At 33.7% G+C, this 24,340-nt stretch overlaps 1 protein-coding gene across 3 annotated transcripts in view; it reads right to left on the bottom strand.

Annotated features, from left to right (window-relative positions):
• CALCRL (calcitonin receptor like receptor) overlaps window positions 1-24,340 on the bottom strand; it is a 100,618-nt gene that overhangs the window by 28,545 nt on the left and 47,733 nt on the right. For all 3 annotated transcript variants that reach the window (XM_066280339.1, XM_066280341.1, XM_066280340.1), the window contains 6 exons: window positions 14,862-14,952; window positions 12,989-13,081; window positions 9,973-10,105; window positions 6,819-6,929; window positions 6,611-6,723; window positions 5,060-5,151 (listed from right to left, as the gene is read on the bottom strand). In XM_066280339.1, the coding sequence (XP_066136436.1) occupies window positions 5,060-5,151; window positions 6,611-6,723; window positions 6,819-6,929; window positions 9,973-10,105; window positions 12,989-13,042 (503 nt within the window). In that variant the 5' untranslated portion in view covers window positions 13,043-13,081; window positions 14,862-14,952. The remainder of the gene's footprint in view (window positions 1-5,059; window positions 5,152-6,610; window positions 6,724-6,818; window positions 6,930-9,972; window positions 10,106-12,988; window positions 13,082-14,861; window positions 14,953-24,340) is intronic.

The following is a 24,340-nucleotide window of genomic DNA, read 5'->3' as shown; positions in this document are numbered from 1 at the left end:
CAGAATAGTTAATGTTCTTGATTTTAAATAAATTACAATAAGAAGTCTAAAGTTTTGAAAGCAAAAGAAGACAAAATCAGACCTATATATAGTCTAAATCATTGAAAATGTTCAGGCTACATTGTTTAAAATTAAATAAAGGTGGTAAAGTAAACATTGAGTCTGCTAAGACAAGACTGCTGGTGGTAGCAGAGGATATGAAGTAAACTGAATAGATTGAAGGTATGTTAGAAGATTAAATCACAGGGTATGAAGAAAGAATGGTAGGAGGAACATTAAGAAGTCTCTGATTATTCCTAAATTACTGGCTAATAAAACTACTTTGCAGGTGGTATTATTAAAAATGATGGGTCATGGTGGGAAAAAAAATGCTTCGGGTTAGGAAAAGATAGATGTTGTGATTTTGTTTCCAACATATTGATTTTAAGATACTTTTGAGATGATTATTTCAAGACCATAAAAAGTGAATTTAACTCCAAAGGCAGTGGAAGTAAAGGCAAAAATAAATAAATGGGCTATATCAAACTAAAAAGCTTCTGCACAACAAAAGAAACCAACAACAAATAAAAAATGCAGCCAACAAAATGGGAGACGATATTTGCAAACAACAGCTCTGACAAGGGGTTAATATTCAAAATATGTAAAGAACTCATAAAGCTCATTGACAAACAAACAATCTAATTAAAATATGAGGACCTGAACAGATAACTCTCTTGTGAAAAGATGTTCAAACAAATACATGAAAAAATGTTCATCTTCACTAGCTATTGGAGAAATGCAAAGCAAAACTACAATGAGATAACCCTCACATCTGTTAGCTTGGCTGTTATCAACAAGACAGGTAATAATAAGTGTTGGGAGAAATTGTGGAGAAAAAGGAGCCCTCATTCATTGCTGGTAGAATTGTAAACTGATACAGCCACTATGGAAGACAGTATGGTGTTTCCTCAAAAAGTTAAAAATAGAGTTACTATATGACCCAGCAATCCCTCTAGGATATTTACCCCCCAAATTAGAAGACATTTGTTTGCAAAGACATATGCACCCCCATGTTCATTGCAGCATTATTCTTTGTGGCCAAGACATGGAGACAACCAAAGTATCCTTCAATAGAAAATTGGATAAAGAAGATGTACATATATATGAAACTGAGTAGATAGAAAAACTATTCAGCCATGAGAAACTATGAAATACAAAGTGGTCCCTCACCCATCATGCGGGTTAGGTTCCAGAACCCTCTGCGATAGGCGAAAATCCATGAAGTAGCAATCATATTTATTCTATTATTTATATATATTTTAAGGCTTTATAAACCCTCCCAACACACTTTCCAACATTCTTAAAAACACTTTCAATTTTTTAGGCTAGAAAAATGCTTATTTTACCGCAAAAAATAATTAAAATAATAAATATATAAAAATACCTATGTACAACAAAATCACGTGATATAGCAAAAAATCCACGATACAAAAAGAGATATATGCAATTTAAAAATCTGCAATACAGAAAGACTGCGAAAAGTGAACCGCAGTATGGCCAGGGATGACTGGTACTGCCATTTGCAACAACAGGGGTAGAATGTGAGAATATTATGCTAAGCGAAATAAGTCAATCAGAAATAGTTAAGAACTAGATTATTTCACTCATATGTGGAATATACTACTGAGACTAGGAGATATAGAATGTAGTATGGTGGTTACCAGAGGGAGGGGATTTGGAGGAAGGGCAGCAAAGGGGGCCAAATATATGGTGACAGAGAGTGGTTTGACTTTAGGCGATAGGGGCACAATGCAATGAACAGTTCACATACCATGGAGATGTACACCCAAAACGTATGTGTTCCTGTGAACCAATATCACCCCATTAAATTTAATTTAGAAATTAAAATAAACAAACAAGGAAACAAAGCAAATGAAAAGAACCATAAAAGGATATATACCTTTTGATCACAATATCCCAAGTCTCTGGGAATGTAACCTCAATAAGTAATTCAAAATATGGAAAAGGTTATGTTTAAAAATGTCCATTACAGTATTTTTTTATTAATAGGATAAATTAAAAGCAATGTTAAAGATCAAAAATAGAGGAATGATTTAATAAACTGTTGTCAGTTTACTAAATATAATATTATTTACCCGATTAAATGGTTGTTTTAAAAACTCTTTAGTGAGCCTGACCAGGCCGTGACACAGTGGATAGAGCATTGTACTGGGACGTAAAGGACCCAGGTTCGAAACCCCGAGATCGCCAGCTTGAGTACGGCTCATCTGGTTTGAGCAAGGTTCAACTGCTTGAGTCCAAGGTCGCTGGCTTGAGCAAGGGGTTACTTGGTCTGCTGTAGCCTCCCAGTCAAGGCACATATGAGAAAGCAATCAATGAACAACTAAGGTGCCGCAACAAAGAATTGATGCTTCTCATCTCTCTCCCTTTCTGTCTGTCCCTATCTGTCCCTCTCTCTGTCTCTCTCTGTCACAAAACAAAACAACAACAACAAAAAGAACTCTTTAGTGACATAAAAAGTATTAATTATAAAATGATAAAAATAGCTAAAATGATTAGTGCATTGTTAATTAAAACTGTAAAAAGCAATAGATATGAAATAAAACTGGAAAAATATAAGAAATTGCTCCATAGAATATTAGAATTACAGGTATAAGACTTTTTTTACTTAAAAAATAGTAATAGGCTTAAATTGTTTTTTAATTTTAAAAATATTGCAAATTTAAATACAAGCCTTGTTTCTCAAGATTATACTTTGATTGTCATTAAGGGTTTTATTCTTATCCCCAAAGTTAGAAATTTTTAAAACATAACTTTTTTCTCAAGAAATTTGTGAGACAGTCTTAAATAATTCTTATGATTTCTATTTTATCCCTTTAGTGTAGAAGCTGATCTACTCTATACTCAGTCATAATCTGTAGGGTTTTCATGTAAAAAAAAAGAAAAAGAAAAAGAAAAAAAAAGAATTCTAGCTAATACTAGTAACATTTAAATCAATTTCTCTGTTTATATGTTTGGTGGATATTCAATTTTTGTGAACTAAAATCTTAGTTCTAGAATACTTCATAGATTACAGGACAATTAGTTGCATCATTTCATTCCTATATCAAGAGAGTCATATTTTTAAATTTAGATACTTTGTATTTTTAAACTATAAAAATTTTATTTTTAGGAATAAAGTAAAAGTGATCCACATCTCTTTTTAAACTGGTCATTTTATATTAAATGAAAATTTTAAATTTAAATTTTGGATTGTATCTTTAAACTTACTAAATTAAATATTAACCCAGGTTTATGTCATGTTTTACCAATAAGTATGTCAGCATCAGAAACATCATTTTGCTCTGTCAATTAGCATAAATAAAACATTACTGTGGATCTGAGGACTTTATTGAAAAGTGGTCACTTTGCAAATGATTTATTTTCCATATTTTTAGACCAGATTATTTATTTATTTATTAGACAAGCATAATACACACTTTCCAACTCCAAAGATAATGCTCATTTAAAAAATAGTGTATAAACTAAGAATATATCAAAATTAATCAAGTTTTAATAAGCTGTATAAAAGCAACTGTTATGACATAACTAATTAGAAAGGCAGTACACACCTGGCAGTTGGTTTTGAGCAAGAACTGTTTAGCAACTCGTTGTAAAACATAGTATGGCAAATTTATCTTCAAGAAATGTTTTCCATATTTTATAATAAACATTTTTTAACTTATTTTGATAAAATTTTACAGAATTTATGAAAAAAATATCTTGTATTTAAAAATGTAATTTGTTCAGAGTGGAATTGTTTTAGTTAGTTTCCAATGGTGCCTAGATAGTATCATAAATCAAAGATTTGATTCAATAATTTCCCTGCAGATTCCCCAAGTAACTGATGTTTAGATTCTTAAGAAGGTACAGATTTCCCAAAATGGTAATTCTGATACAATCTCTGAATTCCATGATTTTGAACCCAAGAGAGGTATGGTTGGTCTGTTCATGTATTATATGATATGCTCTGCATATTTGATGGACTATAGAGTAAAAGCTGGTCTCCAGTTATACAGGTACCTAACGTCCAACTCTGATAATTTTTGGATTTGCATTATTTTGATGTGCTACTACTCTATTTGGTTCTAAAGCTGCTAATGTTCCAAAATGGTTGTAGAAGAAGGAGAAGAAGAAGAGGAAAAAGAAATGGTAGAGAAGGAGGAGAAGGAACAGGAGGAGAAGGAGGAGGAGAAGGAGGAGGAGGTGGAGAAGGAGGAGGAGGAGGAGGAAGAGGAGGAGGAGGAGGAGGAGGAGGAAGAGAATGACAATAGTGATTTAAATGCAATGAAATATAGCTACTCACTCTTCCCATTGCATTCTATAAATATTGGTGGTGATCAAAATTATAAAAAAACCCATGTTAATGCATAAAATAACATGTATATGTTTTGGAATTTACTTTCCCATCAATTTAAAAAATCATTTGTTAAATCAAGAAATGAGCTGACTCTTCTTCCTCTAAAAAAAAGAACTGTTATTTCAAGTAAATTCAAGGTATAATTTAACCATATAATGATGATCCCCTAAACCAGCAAAAGGAATCAGTCTAACCAAAATACATTGATATTATTATTTTTAATAATATATATTAAATACAATTGTTATCATTCACACAAAACATCAGCTCCTATAATGTACCATGTATATTGATACTAAAATTGACCAAAAAGTTAAAAATTTAGTTAAGAAGTCCTATAATAGTTGACAATTTCCAAAGCAAATACACTTAGATTTACTTATTGATTTTGGCTACTTCTTACTATATGACTTCATTTTTATTGTGTACTAATTTTGTAAAGTTGGGCTTAAGATATTTCATCAATCTCCTTTCTATATATTTTACAAAGTTAAGATAAAGTCAACATATTAAAATTATTTTAACCATTCAATTTGTTTTAAACATTATAAAACATCTATATTTCATATATTTTATCAGCACACTACATAAACATGCACATGACACTTCATTCATCAAAGACAACTGGTAAATTTAAAAATATGTTTCATACGTACTTACTTGAAATAAAAGAATATGACAAGTGAGAAAATCAGTGATGCAACAGATAATCCATGTCCAATTATAGTCAGGTAAAACAAATTCATTGCAGTCTATAATTGGTACAAATAAAAAAATTAAGGCTCATGTCAATACTATAACCCTACATGTGTAGAAGATCAAACTAAATAGGATAATTATATATTTAAAAAACATGTGAGCTGATAGCCGTATCATTTAGCTTGCAAACCAATAAATACTCGAATACAGATAGAGTGAAAAATATCTATGCAAATTCATCCAGTGATGTAAACACTTATAAATTGTATGCCCTTTTCATTTAAAAAATTAGAAGTTATATATTAAGTATATGAAGAAATAACTTTATTGATATAGCTCCTGTAACATACGAAACCAGCACTTTATATTTTGAAGAACGTAGACAACTTTTACTCTTATCACTTTGTGAATCTTAAATCAAATGCTATTTGATGATTTTTTTTGTTTGTTTTATACTTAAATGCCATGTAAGGCTTTTTATCCTAGCTGGGTTTCTATTTTTCTCTGACAAATCAGAGGCACTGAGGCAAACCTCAAATGGTAACTTTAGGAGCCTATGATCTGTAAAAATGTGTTCTAACTTTCTCCTGGTTTTGACATTTTCCCTACGATTATTTGTCTGTACTTCATTTATTTGTAACCTAACATTCTATTTTGTATTTTAATAATTTTCTTTCAACTCTTCTCTGAATAATCAAGGATACTTGATTTATAATTATAAAAGATAGCTGAGAGTTATCAAGTGCTTTACTATATGCTTGTTAGTTTTTTAAGTATTTTCCTGTATTAAGTCAATCATGAAAATCTTGAGGGTAGATTTATTGTTATTCCCATTTTATACATGAGGTGTCTGAAGCAGAGAGAGGGTATGGCTTGCTGAAGGTCACATGGCTGGTAAGGTGCAGAAATAGGAAGTTTTAATCACTGCGACAAACTGCCTCTCTCTTCATATATATACACACACACACACACACACACACACACACACGTAAATATATGCAGACAGTTTCTATCAAAGCTTTACTGTTCTGACAAACTGTAACTAACTTTGACTTAATGTATGGTATTAAAAGCAGGAACGAGAATGAGAATGACCTAACAGCGACTCAGAATTAAAGCTTTTCGCTGAGGGACAGTCTTGCAAAGTAAGCTTGCAAGACTTACTTTGTATACTTAAGCACAATTTCTAAATGTAATTCTAGAAATTCCACTACAAACAAAAATTTTCTATTTTCTACACTTTTAAAGTGTTTTCTTTGAAAAATATTAAATATCAGCACCGAGACACTGACTTATAAATACACTATTACCTGGCAGAACTGCTTCCTCAATGTAATGACAAATCAAATATAATTATTCCTACAAAGATATTTTTCTTATTCTTCTCCAAGAACATTATGAAAAAGCTTTACAGTGGAATAGAATGCTAGCTACATTTTCTCCAGTACTCTATTGGTCACTAACTTTTTGAATAGATAGTGTAAATTGTTTCATCTTATAATTATTACGTACCTTCACTCTCTCATGTGTGTTAACATTACACTGGGTATAATTTGTCCATGTTCTGTTGCTATCTGGATGTCTAAACCAGTTGCCATCTTGGTCACAGATCTTTGTAACTTTTTCTTTAAAATTAAAAAGGAAAAAAGAACACAATTTAGTTAGACTAAGGTGTATTATATACATGTTAAGGAGGTTGTATGTATATTTCTGTTACTACCTGAAGGATCGAAGTCCTGAAAGTAATCAGGGCAATGTTGCATCGATTCTGTTCCTGCTGCAACATCATTCCAGCACAGCCATCCATCCCAGGTTCTGTTGCAGTAAATGCCTTAAAGGGAGAATAAAAATTAGGGGTGACTACCTCCCACTTAGGTATAGATGAAGACATAAAGTCTTAATGATGAGTTTACACTGACATGGAATAAAGACTGTCTACTGAAAATGAAAACATCATTTAAAATCTATAGTCATGCACTGCTTATCAACAGAGATATGTTCTGAGAGATGTACCATTTGGTGATTTTGTCATTGTACCCACATCACAGTGTTGATCTACACAAACCTAGAGGGTATAGCTTACTACATATGTAGGTGATATAGCATACCATCTTCATACATGTACATCACTGTTGACCAAAACATTATGTGGTGCGTGAGTATGCAGCAGTTACTTAAATTTTTCACTGAGTAATTATTGGAATAACTAACTTCAAAATTAAAATTAGAAATATCTAAATATATATCTGATATATATAGTTTAGCTTTAATTCTCATTCTCAAAGAATTAGAATTAAGGAAGCTATTTATTCCATAAATCAAGTAGTCTTTTCTGGTTGTTCTTAACCATCGAGTGATGATTAATCAGTGACCTTACCCTTAAATACATTTTATTTTAGAAACAGTGTTCTTTGGGCAAAGTGTTAGTATTTTCTGAGGTAAACAAATGAGTATTTCTATTTCACCATATGAGTCTGTCTATCTCCCTCTCACCTAAAAGAAAATCATAATAACATTCCATCCGATTAATGATAAAACTGGCAGCATCATAGAGAGCGAGGTCCAGAGTTTTTCATACTGCATTAAATGGCATTTGAGTGAGACCTAAGTAGGTAGGTATTTCCATTAAAAAAGTTTCTATGATCAAACAGATTTGGGAAATACACATTAAAATAAAGAGTCTTTTACTGTAAGGCTTCCTAGAGTATTTAAAATTACAAAGTACATTATGAAGGTCTAATAGGACAAACTATATATTATGCAGTAATCCTACACTTAGTTTATCTGAAAATTATTTTATTATGAAACCCTCATAAAGCTACTCCTATTATTCAACAATTAGATTCAAAGCCTATTTTTACATATATTTAGATAATTTGGAAGAGGTTAATTCAACAGTTTTAATCTAATAACACAACCTAGGTACTTTTATTGATCAATGTCACCCTGTTAAATTTAATTTTCTAAATAAAATTAAAAGAAATAATAATAAAATAATTAAAAGCTAGCAACACAGATTTTAATGAAATAAAATGAGAAGCTGGAGCAGTTAACACAGAATTTGTATATAAATATTTTAATACTTGATCATTCAATGTCTATTGACCTAATATCAGATAATTTATCAATATCTGGGTTATTTTAAAGATATTTTTAACTGGATAAATATCTTATAATAATACTATTAAAACATATATCCACCCTGGCCGGTTGGCTCAGTGGTAGAGCGTCGGCCTGGCGTGCAGAAGTTCCGGGTTCGATTCCCGGCCAGGGCACACAGGAGAAGCGCCCATCTGCTTCTCCACCCCTCCCCCTCTCCTTCCTCTCTGTCTCTCTCTTCCCCTCCTGCAGCCAAGGCTCCACTGGAGCAAAGATGGCCCGGGCGCTGGGGATGGCTCTGTGGCCTCTGCCTCAGGCGCTAGAATGGCTCTGGATGCAACGGAGCGACACTCCAGATGGGTGGAGCATCACCCCCTGGTGGGCAGAGCGTCGCCCCCTGGTGGGCGTGCTGGGTGGATCCCGGTCGGGCACATGTGGGAGTGTGTCTGACTGTCTCTCCCCATTTCCAGCTTCAGAGAAATACAAAAAAAAACAACATATATCCAAACACTTCTTTAAAAATGAATGGATTATGTTGTTCAGTTATACTAAGATTTTAAGAGGTGATCAATGTGAACAAAAACATTCATTTCTTTTTCTCACAAGCAAGCTAATTTTGACAGTTAAAAATATTAATAATAATCTACTTTTAACATTTTATTGATATAAACATTGTAGATAGTATTATCAATTTCTTTTTAAGTGAGAGGAGGGGAGATAGACAAACTCCCGCATGTGCCCTGACCAAGATCCACCCAGCAAAACTGTCTGGGGGCTGATGCTCAAATCAACCAAGTGAGCTATCCTCCATACCCGGGGCTGATGCTTAGCTATTCTTCAGTGCCCAGGGCTGATGCTTGAACCACTTGAGCCACTGACTTTGAGAAAGGAAGAGAAAGAGAGAAGGGGAAGAGAAAGGGAAGAGAATCAGATAGTTGCTTCTCATGTGTGCTTTGACCAGGGTTCAAACCCAGGACATCCACACACCATGTTGATGCACTATCCACTAAGCCCACCAGCCAGGGCCACATCAAACATTTAAAAAAATGTCATAGCTTTATTTCCAATGAAATATTTAAAATCTAGAAATATGTAGAGTCTTTATGTTTTGCTTTGTTTTATTGTGAAATTTTCATCTTACATATGAAGATAACCCTGTCTTTAGGGTTGCCAGATACAGGGCTTATTTTTGTTTTCGGTGTTTAGATTTTGCTAAATTTGGCCACTCTATTTGTGTTACTACTCTCTATATCTTCACCATAGAGGCAAATATCTGGCATGTAGTAGGCCCTCAGTAAATGTCACAAAAATATCTAACAAATAATTTATTGGAAACAAAGCATTTAGATTTCATTAGCTTCATGATCAAATGTATTGTACTATTCAAAGTATAAGTTATGCAAAAAAAAAGTTTGTCATTTTATTATGAAAACACCTATCAAGCAACTGGTTAAAAAATACAATTACATAAACTGAAGATCAACTGTCACGTATTTAATTCGATACATAATTATTTGATATTTTAAATATCTTTTTATTATTAAAATGTTACTAAAAATATCCCTGTTGCACATATTTTATTAGAACTTTGTAAAAGAAGAAAGAGAAATTGTCATAAAGTATACTTTATAAGTAAATAATTAAAACTGCTCATATACCAGAAAAAATAGCAACTATTCCTTTTTTTGTAAGGGAACTAAAAATCCATAATGATGTAATGGTGGTTTTCTTTTAGAAATATATCAATGCATGTGAAATTAAACAGTCATGTTTACCTTCTGTTTGTTGAATGGGATCTTGCATAATTTTCTGGTAGCATTCATATTGAGCTGTCATAATTTTATTTCTGGTAACACCCAACTCATGTGCTATATCATGGCTCTCTTCTGATTCTGCTCTGACAGGAATCTAAGGGTTTAAAAGAACAAAATTTCAGAATTGTGAAAATGTCTATCACAGGCATTCTGTCACAGTGGAAAACAGTAAGTACAGAGCTTGGTCAACCGGCTTTGGGGAAAATCCCTGATTGGTAGTATTTGCCAGTTTCCACAGTAAATATCTCTCATATCATGTCCTATTTCAAGCAATGAACAAGATGTTGCCGATGGCCGATTAGGGAATAGTCCATGTTTGGCCCTCTAACAGCTGTAGAGGCTGGCTTCAGGACATGCTGTGGAATGCAGACAGAGCTGTATGCAAAATCTACCACTACTTTCTCGCCTGCTCTGTGAATGTAGACAAGATTGCTTTCTTCTTATAAAATGGAATAAAATAGTATCAAGATAACAGAGGGGAGTATCAGGTACATGATAATAATCCAAATTGTTGCCATTTTTATAATTATATTTTGATAGTCAAAATAACAAGTTCATTTGTGATGTTGGTAAACAGAATTTTTATTGTAAGCACATCAATAAATTGGCGTTAGACAAGGCATATATTTATGTTCTTCTAATTTAGTATCACTATTTCAAATTTTACTTCCATTTTAATTTTTACATGACTTTTCCTCTCTGTTTTGTAATGTAAGGCCTATATAAACATCTCTTCAACCTTATTTCTTCATTTTTGCATTATTTCTATTAACTACTTTCCATAAGAAATTCTTTTTCGCCTGACCTGTGGTGGCGCAGTGGGTAAAGCGTCGACCTGGAAATGCTGAGGTCTCTGGTTCAAAACCCTGGGCTTGCCTGGTCAAGGCACATATGGGAGTTGATGCTTCCTGCTCCTCCCCCCTTCTCTCTCTCTCTCTCTCTTCTCTCTCTCTCTCTCTCTCTCTCCCTCTCTCTCCTTTCTAAAATGAATAAATAAATAAATAATTTAAAAAAAAGTTATTTTTCTACATGTATTTTGTCCTCTTATTCTTGATTTTTCTGTTCTTTAGCAAGAAGTTGAATTTAGTAAAATCTTAATGGTAATATTCCCCGTGAGTGGCACCATTCAACTTTCACCATCAGCAGACCACCATTTAACATTAACCGTGTGATGCTTTGCTTGGTTTTAATAGTCTAATAAAGATTTATGTATAAACAAGTATAAATGGAAATTTACAACATCAAGAAAATTAATACCTTTTCTATTGCCTTTAGGAAATTTACAGAATTGCATGAAATTAATATCATTTTTATTCTTACTTAAAAGAAACACTCAGATTTGCACACTGTCTGAGATAATGGTAATGGTTCCTTGAATCATAATTATCGGAGAGGGTGATATGTTACAGAATTACCTACCAGAAACCTGTGGTGGCCAGTGCAGCTCATTGGCATTCTCAGTGGAGAGTGTGAGCTAGAGAAACATGAGTCCTGTTTCTTGTGTTCTAGTCTATTTACCCACGATAATATCTAAGACATGCAGAAGTTGGACTTCTCCTAGACTTGAGAATGTTTTCAAATACAAATGCTGACAGGAATGTAGCTTTGCTTTCCTTCAGTTTAGATTTTCTATATTTTTCTTGAGTTTCTTTGTTTGAATCTTTGCAGGGTTTGCTTGGAAACACCACAGGAAAATTATTTGCTGGCACAGAATTAGATGAGATTATGTCTCTCAGCTTCTCATGCATATAATGAGATAAGAGTACTGTCGTGGTTTAATATGAGACATTCTAGGCCATGATGGGAGTGGGGAAACAAAACTTTACACTGGCATTTCTTTCTCTTTCAAACTTACTGTTGGAAGTAAAGACAGTACTTTGCAAGGAAATTTTTAATGATTATAGTCATGGTTTTTGTTTGTTTGTTTACAGAAACAGAGAGAGAGTCAGAGAGAGGGATAGACAGGGACAGACAGACAGGAATGGAGAGATGAGAAGCATCAATCATTAGTTTTTCATTGCGCATTGTGACACCTTAGTTGTTCATTGATTGCTTTCTCATATGTGCCTTGACCGCGGGTCTTCAGCAGACCAAGTAACCCCTTGCTTGAGCCAGCGACCTTGGGCCCAAGCTTTTGAGTTTTGGCTCAAACCAGATAAGCCTGCGGTCAAACTGGCGATCTCGGGATCTCAAACCTCAGCCCTCGGCATCCCAGTCCGACGCTTTATCCACTGCGCCACCACCTAGTCAGGCATATAGTCATGGTTTTAATGTGAGACAGAAAAATATAAATAAAATATTTCTGCAAATAAATGTAAAATTAAACGTGTAAGGCATATGATGTCTCCAGTATAGTAATTGTTATTTACCCATCCAGAGGCTTTAGGTGTGCAGAGGTGCACACGAGTGCACTGCTCATGTATACACCTGCCCTACACCAGTGCCTGCCAGAAAATGTACACAATATTTATTTAAATGAATGGATGAGGAACTTAATTGAAAGTATAGTGCATAATTCTGAATTGTTCTTTAATCAATGGAAGTCAATCAGTTGGCAGACTGGGAGAAAAACCATAGGTTAAGACCTGCTTTTAATAGTTCTAACTCAGAAACAACAGGTCTGGTTGAGATTATTTTACCTACCATGTACAATTGCATTACAGAGCCATTCAATCTTTTTTTTAAAACTGACAATTACTTTCCTCTGGTATCTTGCATATTTATATTTATATTTATTTACTTTTCTCACTTTGACATCTCCCCCAACAACTAACTACACCACCATCCCTTAGTACTGCTATGGGAAAAAAGCCTTAAAGTCTATTCTGAAAGAAACAACATTATTGCTGTGTTGATTGGATATAAAAATGTAGTTGATTTATGCATGAAAAAACTGTATGTCATTTTTGTGTGATTCACCTTCATCAACTATAAATATATTGGAAGTTAAAATAAAAATAATCATAAACTAGCTTACCATAAAAAAAGACAGAAGAAACAGAAAATACAGCATACACCTTTTCTCCATCATTTATTCCAAAATAAAATACGCTATATAATATAAATCAAGCTGCAAGAGAAAATGAAAACATGTAACTCATCAATATTTATGAATTAAATATACATGGCTCTCAACAGAAAATTTCTTTAAAATGACCCAACAATTTTTCTTTAAGCATTTGATTAATAGCCTTACATAATACATATTTAAGAGCATTATGACTTAAAATCTTAAAGAGCTTAATTAAATATATTTTAATTAATTTAATATTACAAATGAAAAAGCTTCTTGCATATATATTTTTAGTAATTAGAAAACATCTTGTTTTCTTTTTCTTTACCAAAATTGGAATAAAATAATTAAGTATCAAATTGAATAGTTTTACAAAAATATAAAACAACAATTCTGATAGCGTATTTAGTATAAAACATAGTTTTATTTCCTATAACTATTAATATCATTTTTAATTTTCTGAGTCTAAAAATTAAAGAGGGTCAATTGTTTTGGGGCCAATTATTTGAGAATATAATATTTATACTCAATTAAAATGTCCTTATAATTTAATATAAATTATTTTTTCACTGAAAGATTTAACTGTTTTGTTTTCTTAAACCAAGAAACAAAAAAATCTCCTAAATTATCTACATTATTACTATTCAGTTGCAGAAGATAGACAACACCAAATAAAAAGAGTCCTGTTAAATATCTCTAATGGTAGATATAATTCTGAGCAAATGAAAAATGACCTCTAAAATACTACCCCTTAACTATTTAATTTTTATTTATTTATTTATTTATTTATTTATTTATTTTTTCTGAAGCTGGAAACGGGGAGAGACAGACAGACTCCCACATGCGCCCGACCGGGATCCACCCGGCACGCCCACCAGAGGCAATGCTCTGCCCACCAGGGGGCGATGCTCTGCCCCTCTGGGGCGTCGCTCTGCCGCGACCAGAGCCACTCTAGCGCCTGGGGCAGAGGCCAAGGAGCCATCCCCAGCGCCCGGGCCATCTTTGCTCCAATGGAGCCTTGGCTGTGGGAGGGGAAGAGAGAGACAGAGAGGAAGGAGAGGGGGAGGGGTGGAGAAGCAAATGGGCGCCTCTCCTGTGTGCCCTGGCCGGGAATCGAACCCGGGACTTCTGCACGCCAGGCCAATGCTCTACCACTGAGCCAACCGGGCTGGGCCAACTATTTAATTTTAAAAAGTGACATCACTGGGATAAAGTGTGTAATGCTTACTCCCTATAAGAAGCATGAGCAACCTATTCTGACAGTTTTTTATAAGATATGAATTATCCTGGTACAGTCATAAAATATAACATATATTTAACTGAATGTATAAAAATGTTTTTCAGAGGAGATAAAAAGTTTTCAATCAATAAATATCTACCAGTGAACTATGAACTTAGATTTAATTTTGTTAGAAACTCATCATACTTTTTAATACAGGGAAAATGTTAGAAGAATTATCAAACCTTTCCCGTGTACTTGTTCATTGTTTTTATTATCATATGCAATGAGAGCCCACCATTGACCAGCAAACAGAATCTATGCCATTGCTTGCCTTCACCAATGACTCATCTGAAAGAAGCCTTTCTTTTTAATTGTAAAATCTCCCAAAGAATGTTTTTTCTTCTATCTGCTATAGTGGGTTATTATTAGTTGATCTTAAGAAAAATATAACCAAAAAAATTGGAAACATTTTATTAATATTAGATATTAAAAATCATGCATATTATAAGAGGAGGAAAAAAATAAATCCAGTTTTTACAATTCAGTAATTAATGAGTTGGTATTTTAGTTTTTATTATATTTTAGTATGATAAAATCTAATTTTCTAGTACTTACATATACAATTGTCTCCAGACTCAAATCACATTTTCTCCTGGATCATATTCAACATTGTCTTGAAGAACTTCTTAAATCCTGGGGTCATGACCTGAAATATTGATTGAAATAATGAGCCAAAATTATTTCTATGGCAAATTGAAATAAAAAAAAACAGCACTATTGAAAATAATATTTTTATTAAGCTATGCCAATTTAAAAAAAATTTCCATTAATTGAGAGAGAGAGGAAGGGAGAGAGACAAAGAGAGAGGCTCATTGTTCCACTTAGTTTTACACTCATTGACTGCCTCTCCAACATGCCCTGACCCAGAATGGTACCCATCACCTCAGTGCACTGGGAGGACATTTTATCTCATGAGCCACACAGCCAGGGCCAAGCTATTCCAATGTTTAAAAGTCTCTTTAACTTCAGGAGTCCCAGGTTCGATTCCCGGCCAGGGCACACAGGAGAAGCGCCCATCTGCTTCTCCATCCCTCCCCCTCTCCTTCCTCTCTGTCTCTCTCTTCCCCTCCCGCAGCCAAGGCTCCATTGGAGCAAAGTTGGCCTGGGCGCTGAGGATGGCTCTATGGCCGCTGCCTCAGGCGCTAGAATGGCTCTGGTTGCAACAGAGCAACGGCGCAGATGGGCAGTGCATTGCCCCCTGGTGGGCATGCCAGGTGGATCCCGGTCAGGCGCCTGCGGGAGTCTGTCTGACTGCCTTCCCGTTTCCAACTTCAGAAAAATACAAAAAAAAAAAGTCTCTTTAACTTGCATTATATTTGAGTTTTGTTACACATATTTCTTGTTTTCCATTAGATACAGAAAAAACAATTTTAATTTATTCAGGATACCTGGGATACTAAAATATCTAACTGAATATTTTATTTAAGTAAATTTCAAAGAACTATAATGTGATAAAAAATTTTAAATTAACTATAGTTTAATATTTCCCTAACTTTATTTGTATAATCATTTATTGGAATGTGTTATGTAGATCTATTTCCTTTGCTGGTATGGTCCGAAACCATAGTTGATCTTTGTAACCTTTGTTACTGGCAATTAATTTACATATGCAGTATAAATGAACAACTTAATGAATGAAAAATGAACTGATAAAGAACTTTAGGATTCTAAAATCAAGAACACTAATCATAACTATTAACTGTCAATTATTCTATTAAAAGGTTTTACACAGTATTTGAATCTGTACTGACAATAAAAATTGGGGGTAAAAAAGTTCTATCTTTCTTGCAAAATGAAATCCTGAAACTACTCAGATATCAAGTTCTGTGGTTGTTTGGATATTGAACAAACTGTAGTTTACTGTACTGACTTAGAAAGTCATAAAGGTTAAGCAATATTTAAAACTATATTTCACATTTTTCTGTATTGAATATACATAAGCAGAAATATACAAGTAAAATGTAAAGAAATATCATTCTATTTAGAAATCAGATAGCTTTTTATAAAACAGTGCTTTGATGATTTACACATGAGTAAGTATTAAATTTCCTTCCATATGTGCATGTGCTCAAAAATCAAAGGGGAAAGTGCTTCCAAACATATTTGGAGTTTTCCCAAGGCCAACATATTTGAAAAATATTTCACCCAACACTATCAGTTATCTTTGTTGCTTTTCTAGCACTCTTCAAGATCAGACATCCAAAAAGTATCTCAGTGAAATATCTCTAAGTGTTGACTACATCATTCTGGCACCAATATTTTAAGAGAACTTTATTCAACTTACAAAATATTTATAATGCAAATAATTTCATTTTTATAGCTTTCCTACTTAACCTTATTCTGTAGAAATCTGGAAAGTGAGCCACTAGAACAAGGGTGTATTTTGCACTGTATAAACTTGTAATACTCCTAATCAAGGGGGCAGGTCTGTGGCCCTTGGATTTATCAAAGATGCAACAGCGAGTTTGAGGAACAGTCTTTCAAACACTTGGTGAACTCCTGTACTCCCCATGAGATCTGGCAATGCCATTGTATGTGGTGATCCAAATCACTTGAGTCATCTCTTCTACAAAGAATCAATAAAATTTCCTTGCCAGCAGACACCTGTGGTGAGTGGTAATTTTGGAAGACTCACCCCTTTCACCAAGAGTTCTCTAGATCAATAATGAATGGATCATGACTAGATATATAGATAATACCATTTTCAGATACAACTGAAGGTCAATTTAAATTGAGTCTCATATTGGTAGATGTAAAGGAATGATTGTTATGAGGAGACTTATGTTCCATGGTTTGTTTAACTCACTGGTTCTTCATGTACTGCCTCTAACATGTTCATTCAGCAAGTGGTTCTTTCTTCTGTATTTAGCTTATTCGAAATTCATCTTTACTAAATTACATCTAATAGTAACTGACCAAGCTATTAAGCAAATCATTGTAAATCTTGTTCAAACCTTGTTAAATTCTTTACCGACAATGGATTGCATGTTGCTTTTTGAAATATAGTAGTTCTCACTCAATTTTGGGGAGAGATCAAGTATTTAATTAGAGGAGGTAAAGTTGAATGACTAAATCTGCCAGTGGATGTTTTTTAGAGTGCTTAACGTTTGTTTAGTAGGAAAAAAAATTTACTCAAACCTGAAAACACTACTTTAAACTCTTAAGTGAATTTGTAATCACAATGGTACTAGTAGCAGTTATGGGCAATTTCTCTTTCTAACTGCTAGCCTCCTGGCTCCCATAAATATTATTTTATTTTCACTTCTCAAAATTAAACAAACTGGATGATTAATTTCTACCATTGGAAACAAAATAATTTTCTTAACACATGGAATAAAAATAGCTTATTTCTAAATGGATTTTGTACTTTTTGCCCAAAGAATCACCAAAAGAAAGTAAAAATAATTTATTTTATCCTAGAAAAAACTTTGAGAAATAAAGAATATCTCAAAACCTCAAATACCTTCCTAGGCACTCAGGTTTATGTAACATCATCTGATTTCATTGTTTTAAGTTGCCATAGACCCTCATCGGAAGACTTTTTTCTCAGGTCCACATGTTCCAATCTATAAATTTTAACCAATATGCTTGGCTTACTTCAATGTAAAGCCATGTTTTATTCTACGTAAAAATACAAATAAATGAGACAATCCACACTGATTTATCAGAATATAAATATATAAACCCTATAAATGCATACTAGTGCCTTGCATACTAGCTTCTTTTTTCCTCAAATTTGTATTATTCCTACATACACTTTTCATTAATTTACTTTTTTTAAAAAAAAATAGTTCTTATTTTTAGTTGAAGTGCCTAACACTAATTCGAAAAATGTATGTTCAATCCAAGATTAAGGAAAAAACACAACTTTCATCTTCCACCTCTCCGTTTCCAAAATATCTTAGATTTTTAAAAGCCTTAAGCCATATTGTTTACTCTATTTATCCAGTCATTATACAGTTGGTTAAAAGAAGCATTTCCCATACATATTTAATTTGTCATTAAGTATCCTGAACATTTGTGTGAGTAAAGCGAGGCAGTTTCTTGTCTACATGCCTTCACAGATGGTATATTAAGCTACACTTCTGAATCTAGACAAGGAACAAGCACTCTTCTGCATTCCAATATTCCACACCTGTACAGCAAGTGGAAATTTCTGTCATTCTACATTATGCAGACAAATTGTGCTGCTGTAAGAAATGTTAAAGTGCATGATCCTTATTACCTTTTATTCTCTCCTTACTGCTTTATTTATTTACTTCTTGTAAACTCTAAATCTTTGTACTAGACTTACTCTCGCAAAATACTGTCTTTACTTCCAGTAGAATCTCTGAGGGAAAAATGCCAGTATGCCAGTGTAAATTTTAATTCCCCACCTCTATCATGGTCTAGAAAGTTCCTAACACTTTCAATACATGAAGCAGTAAGAAAAAAAAATATAAAGAGGCTTCATTTTCTTAAGGATCTGTTACTGATATAAAAAACTAAAACTATACATCCTTTTTTATAATATCGCTTGGGGCTTGAATTATTTTTTAGACAATTGAATAAACAGGTACCCAATCACTGATGTAACATAAACTCCTTAGAGTGTGGGCGCATGGATCACCTCCTTCAGAATCACCACCAGAACTTCCTGAACATGTCTAGGCTCCATGACCAACCCTCTGAATCAAACTCTTGGGAGAAGAACAGGGAAATCTGCAATTTTAGTAAACACTTGAGTCAATTCTTGGTCTGTTATGTTTTGGGAAATGTAATATAAAGACATCATCTTCCCTGGCCCATGATGAAACCTGGGCAAACTTATATTTCTCTGTCTCTAGGTACTGGCCAGACAATTTTTAAGAGAACTATCAAGTATAAATCAAGCAAAATATTCTGCAGTGTTTTCAGGCACAATTACTGTCTTAGGACAGCCAGAGTAAGTTATTCAAATATCTACTTTATAACATATCATGTTATATTGTAATTAAGAGAGCACAATAAGATAGGACATGCATGATATCCATCTCAAAACTCCTAACTCTGGCAGAGTGGAAGCATAAAGAGGGTATACAGATCGTGTGTTTTATAGAATTAATTTAATCAAGTTGAAGGAAGATCATTGCCTGGATTCTATTCTAAGAAACTTAGATTTAGTTCATCCTGAGTGGGGCCCAGGGATAAGCTCTAGTAGATAAAGGTGGCCCTCAAGCTAAGAGCCAGCAAGGAAGTGGGGATTTCAGCTCTATAACCTCAAGGATTTGAATTTTGCCAACAATCTGAATGAATCTGAAAGTAGTTTCCCTCCCAGAACCTTCACAAGAGAACACAGCTCTGCCACCACCTTGATTTTGGCCTGTGGGACTTGAAAATTAGATAATTTCATAAGACTTCTGACCCATAGAACTGTGAGATAGTAAATGTGTGTTGTTTTAAGCTACTAAATTTGTAGCAATTTGTTATAGCTGTAATAGAAAACTAAAACAAATCCTTACCTGATCAAAAATTACATTTTCCTATCAAACCTAAGTGGTTACTTTTTGCTTCCCAAATGGCCAGTCAGTCCAACTAGAATACATTCATTATGGTGGAAGGTAATCACATTATCTAGCAGAATTTCTTTCTAGCTCCTTTTAAATTCCTGTGTGATTATGACAAAATCAGTACAACTCTTTTATGCTTGGTTTGCCCAACTAGGAAATGAGTACTGAACGTGATATTTAACCCTCAGTTCTCTATTGCATACTTGTTAGAAGACGTATGCTGCAGTTGGAGAAACATAACTTCCCAGTCCAGTTCTTGCAACATTTAAACTCACTACACCTATATCCTGACCTGAAAATGGGTATACAAGTGGTGGCTCAATCGATATTGCCTAGAATTTTTATCATAACTCACCTCGTCAGATTGTCTTAAGGGTTAAATTACAGGATAGATATAAGGAACTTATTTAATAATAGACATGAATAATCATTAGCTGTAGCTATGATCTTAATTAATCCATGATTCTATGATTCACAGCAATGATAATCAACTGAATGAATCAAGAAAGGCTACCTTACATTAGTAAATGGTTTCCCAACTCAAATTTGCCGTCTGGTAAGGTACCAATTAAAAATCACATGTAGTGTATCACTTCAAAACACATTTTAAATTAAGAAAAATGTCTAGAAATTCCATTAGTCACCTTACCCTCCTTATTGAGCATCTACTTCACCTAGTTATGTGGGGAGACAGAAAGGAATAGATGCTTAGGTTTCTTCCCTCAACAAGAATAGTTATCAAGTTGGAGAGCAGTAATGTTATACTGAGTTTAGGTCTTAGTTCATCATTTTAAGTACAATCCATAAACATCATTCTTGAGGTTTAAAAAGGAAGATTTCACCAACAATTAACGAGAAGTAAGTCCTGGTCACTACTCTGTCATTCTACAAGCTTGAACGGGCTACATACCTACTCAAGTTTCTTATTTGTAAAACAAGAGGGTAGGATAAGATCAATTCAAGCCTTGAATAGACATTCGAAATTTATATTTAAAAAAATGCTTAGTGAATAGTAACAGTTTTGTTCAAAGTATCCCAAATCCAAAATATCCTTGAAATCAAGTCATTCCTATTTTGTTTTGGCTCAGGAAGACTTTCCCTTGGTCTTCTGCTATCAATTACATTTGAATCTAAGAGAGTGGAAAGTGGACAGTTTGGCTAGGAGATTTTTCTTTTCTTATATGAAAATTCAGGAAAAAAGGTATCTAGGCCAAAAAGAAATTATATCTTGATTTTACTGCTTCACATACTGTCTCTTCTTAGAGTTATTCCCACTTTAGAGAGACCATTTGGGAAAAGTTCTCTCTTCTCCACTGCAGAAAACTGAAATTAGAAAAGCCAGCGTACTTCTCCGTAAGCCCCCCTGCCAGACTTCTCAGAATGGAATCTGACCATTTCAGCTAGGCCAAGCTAAACTTATTGCCATCATCACTAAAATAACCCTAATGCTCCTGGGACTGGAAGTAAACAATTTTTAAATTTTAGCGCATTGGCTTTTTACCTCTTTTGCATGTACCAGAAAATGAGCCAAGTAAAAATTTAAAAATTAGAGTGCTGAAAATTACCGGACATGTTAAGAAATGTCAACAATGTATAAACTCAATAAGATAATCAAAAAACAGTAAAACAGATTATTACATTTTATTCATCAAAATCCTATGAATGACCTAGTATATAAAAATACATCTAATAGTAAATTTTAAAGGGTCAATTTAAAATTTTCATACTACCTTTTACTAAGTATTTTATTTTTGAAGAGACAACTGATTTAATTGTAACTATTAAATTTCACATGCTAAGAAAGTATATATTATAAATATTGTCCCATTGGTTAATGATGCAGTTTTCCTTTTCCCAGAGTGATACTGAAATAAATAAAGTAGCCAACTGACAGTTAATAATTAGTATAACAGAGAGACAACGTGTGTAATGCTAAATACAAATACAAGCAGTAGTTGTCCTGGTTACAAATATGGATTAGACTTCCTAATTTCTAAAACCAACTCAGCCCATAATTTCAAGTTAAACAACTTCTGTTAAAGTAGTTTTCTCAATTGCAAAATACTTCCTAAACCAGAAGGCCAAATGAAATAATGTACATAACCTTTCCTTTTTTAAGTGAGGAGGGGAGACAGAGATACAGACTCCCACATGTACCCACTGGGATCCACCCAGCAAGCCTGCTACCAGGGGATGCTCTGCCCATCTGGTGCTGTTGCTCCTTGCTGGGCAACTGAGCTACTTTAAGCAACTGAGGTGGAGGCTCCTGAGTCATCCTCAATGACTGGGACCATCTCCCTTGAACCAATTGAGCCATGGCTATGGGAGGAGAAGAGACAAAGAGAGAGAGAGAGAGAAGGGGATGGGGAAGAGTAGAAAAGCAGATGGTCACTTCTCCTGTGTGCCTTGATCAGAAATTGAACCCAGGAACATACACATGCTGTGCTGATGATCTACTACTGAGCCATAAACTTTTAGACCTCAGTAAATGGTAGTTATTGTTATCATTATGATAATATCACATTAAAATGTTTAGAGATATAAACAACCTTAAATATGTTTAACGTTATTTGTCACAATTTCAATAGCACTGTAAGTGAAATTAATCCTATATTTTAAGATGGTGGCCATATATATCTTGAATTTTTTATCTCCTGCAGATATAATAAGGCTTTTAATGTTATTTCATATTTTTAATTTATTTTTCATTGAATTTATTAGGGTGACACTGGTTAACATAATTATACAGGGCACTTTTTTTGTCATTTAAGTCAGTTATAAAAATATCAAGCAAAGTGAATGATAACAAGTATCTTTCCAAATATGTCAATCAAGTTAGTATAACTGCATAGTTCATAGTACTGAGCTTATATAAACCAAAACACTAGCACATTGTTTGCATACATTATAATCAAACGGTCACATCTTAGAGACTATACCATGCTAATCAACCAAATCAAGATATAAAACCTTCCAAATTTGACTTCAACTTTATGTTGACTTTAATAGCTTTTACTAACACTGAATTAGAACTAAAAAAATATTGACTCTGTGCTAACTTCCTTATCTAATGAACAGTCCAGATTGAATAGTTGAATAACTATGAAAGAGAGATAATATTGTGATTAAATTTGGGACTTGATTTTACACTCTAAAGTACTTACTCATGGAAATAATTTTCCCATTGTGGGCATAATTAGCCATTTTCCGGTAATTTTGGTCACTCTCTTTATATTTGAAAGAGGCAAGTGGCCAAATCTCAGCCCAATTAGTAAAAGGTGGGAGGGAGCCTGGAGGAAAATGCTTTGTACTTGATGGAATGCTGTCCCTCCAGGAGATCTAATATGGAAAGTATTGCTTGCTCAACGAACATAGAAACAGACTACATCCAGCTTTTCAGACTAAGAGCTTTACATGTATATCCTTTCCACAAAGTCAAGTCAAATTCTATATGAAAACATCTTTTCTTCAACAAACAATAAAATCAGAAAATATATAATTTTGCTAGAATTTTAATTTCAGTAATGTAGTAGTAGTCTTTCATCAATGTTATAATATTTTTGTTATTTAGATCTTTTGATCTTTCTCAAAACATTTTATATTGTATGAACTAACAAACATTAGCATTTAGGAAGCACAGGAACTCTGTTGATATTGTTGATCCGGCACACCTATCACTTCTCACAAAATGAACCTGTCTTGCCTATACAGAATCTATTCGCTCTGGTTCAAGTGAGGCTGCCTTCCTGGTGAGTTTGTTTAGACCAGGGGTAGTCAACCTTTTTATACCTACCGCCCACTTTTGTATCTCTGTTAGTAGTAAAATTTTATAACCACCCACCGGTTCCACGGTACTCATGATTTATAAAGTAGGAAAGTAACTTTACTTTATAAAATTTATAAAGCAGAGTTACAGCAAGTTAAGGCATATAATAATTACTTACCAAGTATTTTATGTTGGATTTTCGCTAAATTTGGCAGAATAAATCTTTATAAAACAACTTATTATAGTTAAATCTATCTTTTTATTTATACTTTGGTTGCTCTGCTACTGCCCACCATAAAAGCTGGAATGCCCACTAGTGGGCAGTAGGGACCAGGTTGACTACCACTGGTTTAGACTAACAAAATCCTCTCATTTGGATTAGTTTAAGCATGGAAGTGTGGTCTAAGCTGCACTATCAGAATATTCACTTAGACATTTCTGTAGTGTTATCAGGGAATATTTTATCTTTCCGCAAAGCATGTAGGACCTGATTATCAGGCCGTCTTCCTGCACCCTTTCTATCATATGGAGGAAACCTATTTTTTTTAAAAATGATACCAAGCAGAGGTAATCAGCCTAGAACTGGGGATTGGTGGAGAATCCTGTGACGTTAGTAGAGTCTGAATCTGGCCATATCTGAAATCAACTACAATAATGTACTTCCTAATTAATGTGAACATTAAGTTACATTTTATACCTAAACAAGACTCATTTGGAGTTTTGTCTCTTGAAACCCAAAC

Source organism: Saccopteryx bilineata, chromosome 5 (genome assembly GCF_036850765.1).
Source record: "Saccopteryx bilineata isolate mSacBil1 chromosome 5, mSacBil1_pri_phased_curated, whole genome shotgun sequence".
NCBI classification, from domain to species: Eukaryota; Metazoa; Chordata; class Mammalia; order Chiroptera; family Emballonuridae; genus Saccopteryx; species Saccopteryx bilineata.
Note: the sequence above shows the minus strand (reverse complement) of the source record. Positions and strands in the feature narration are given on the sequence as shown.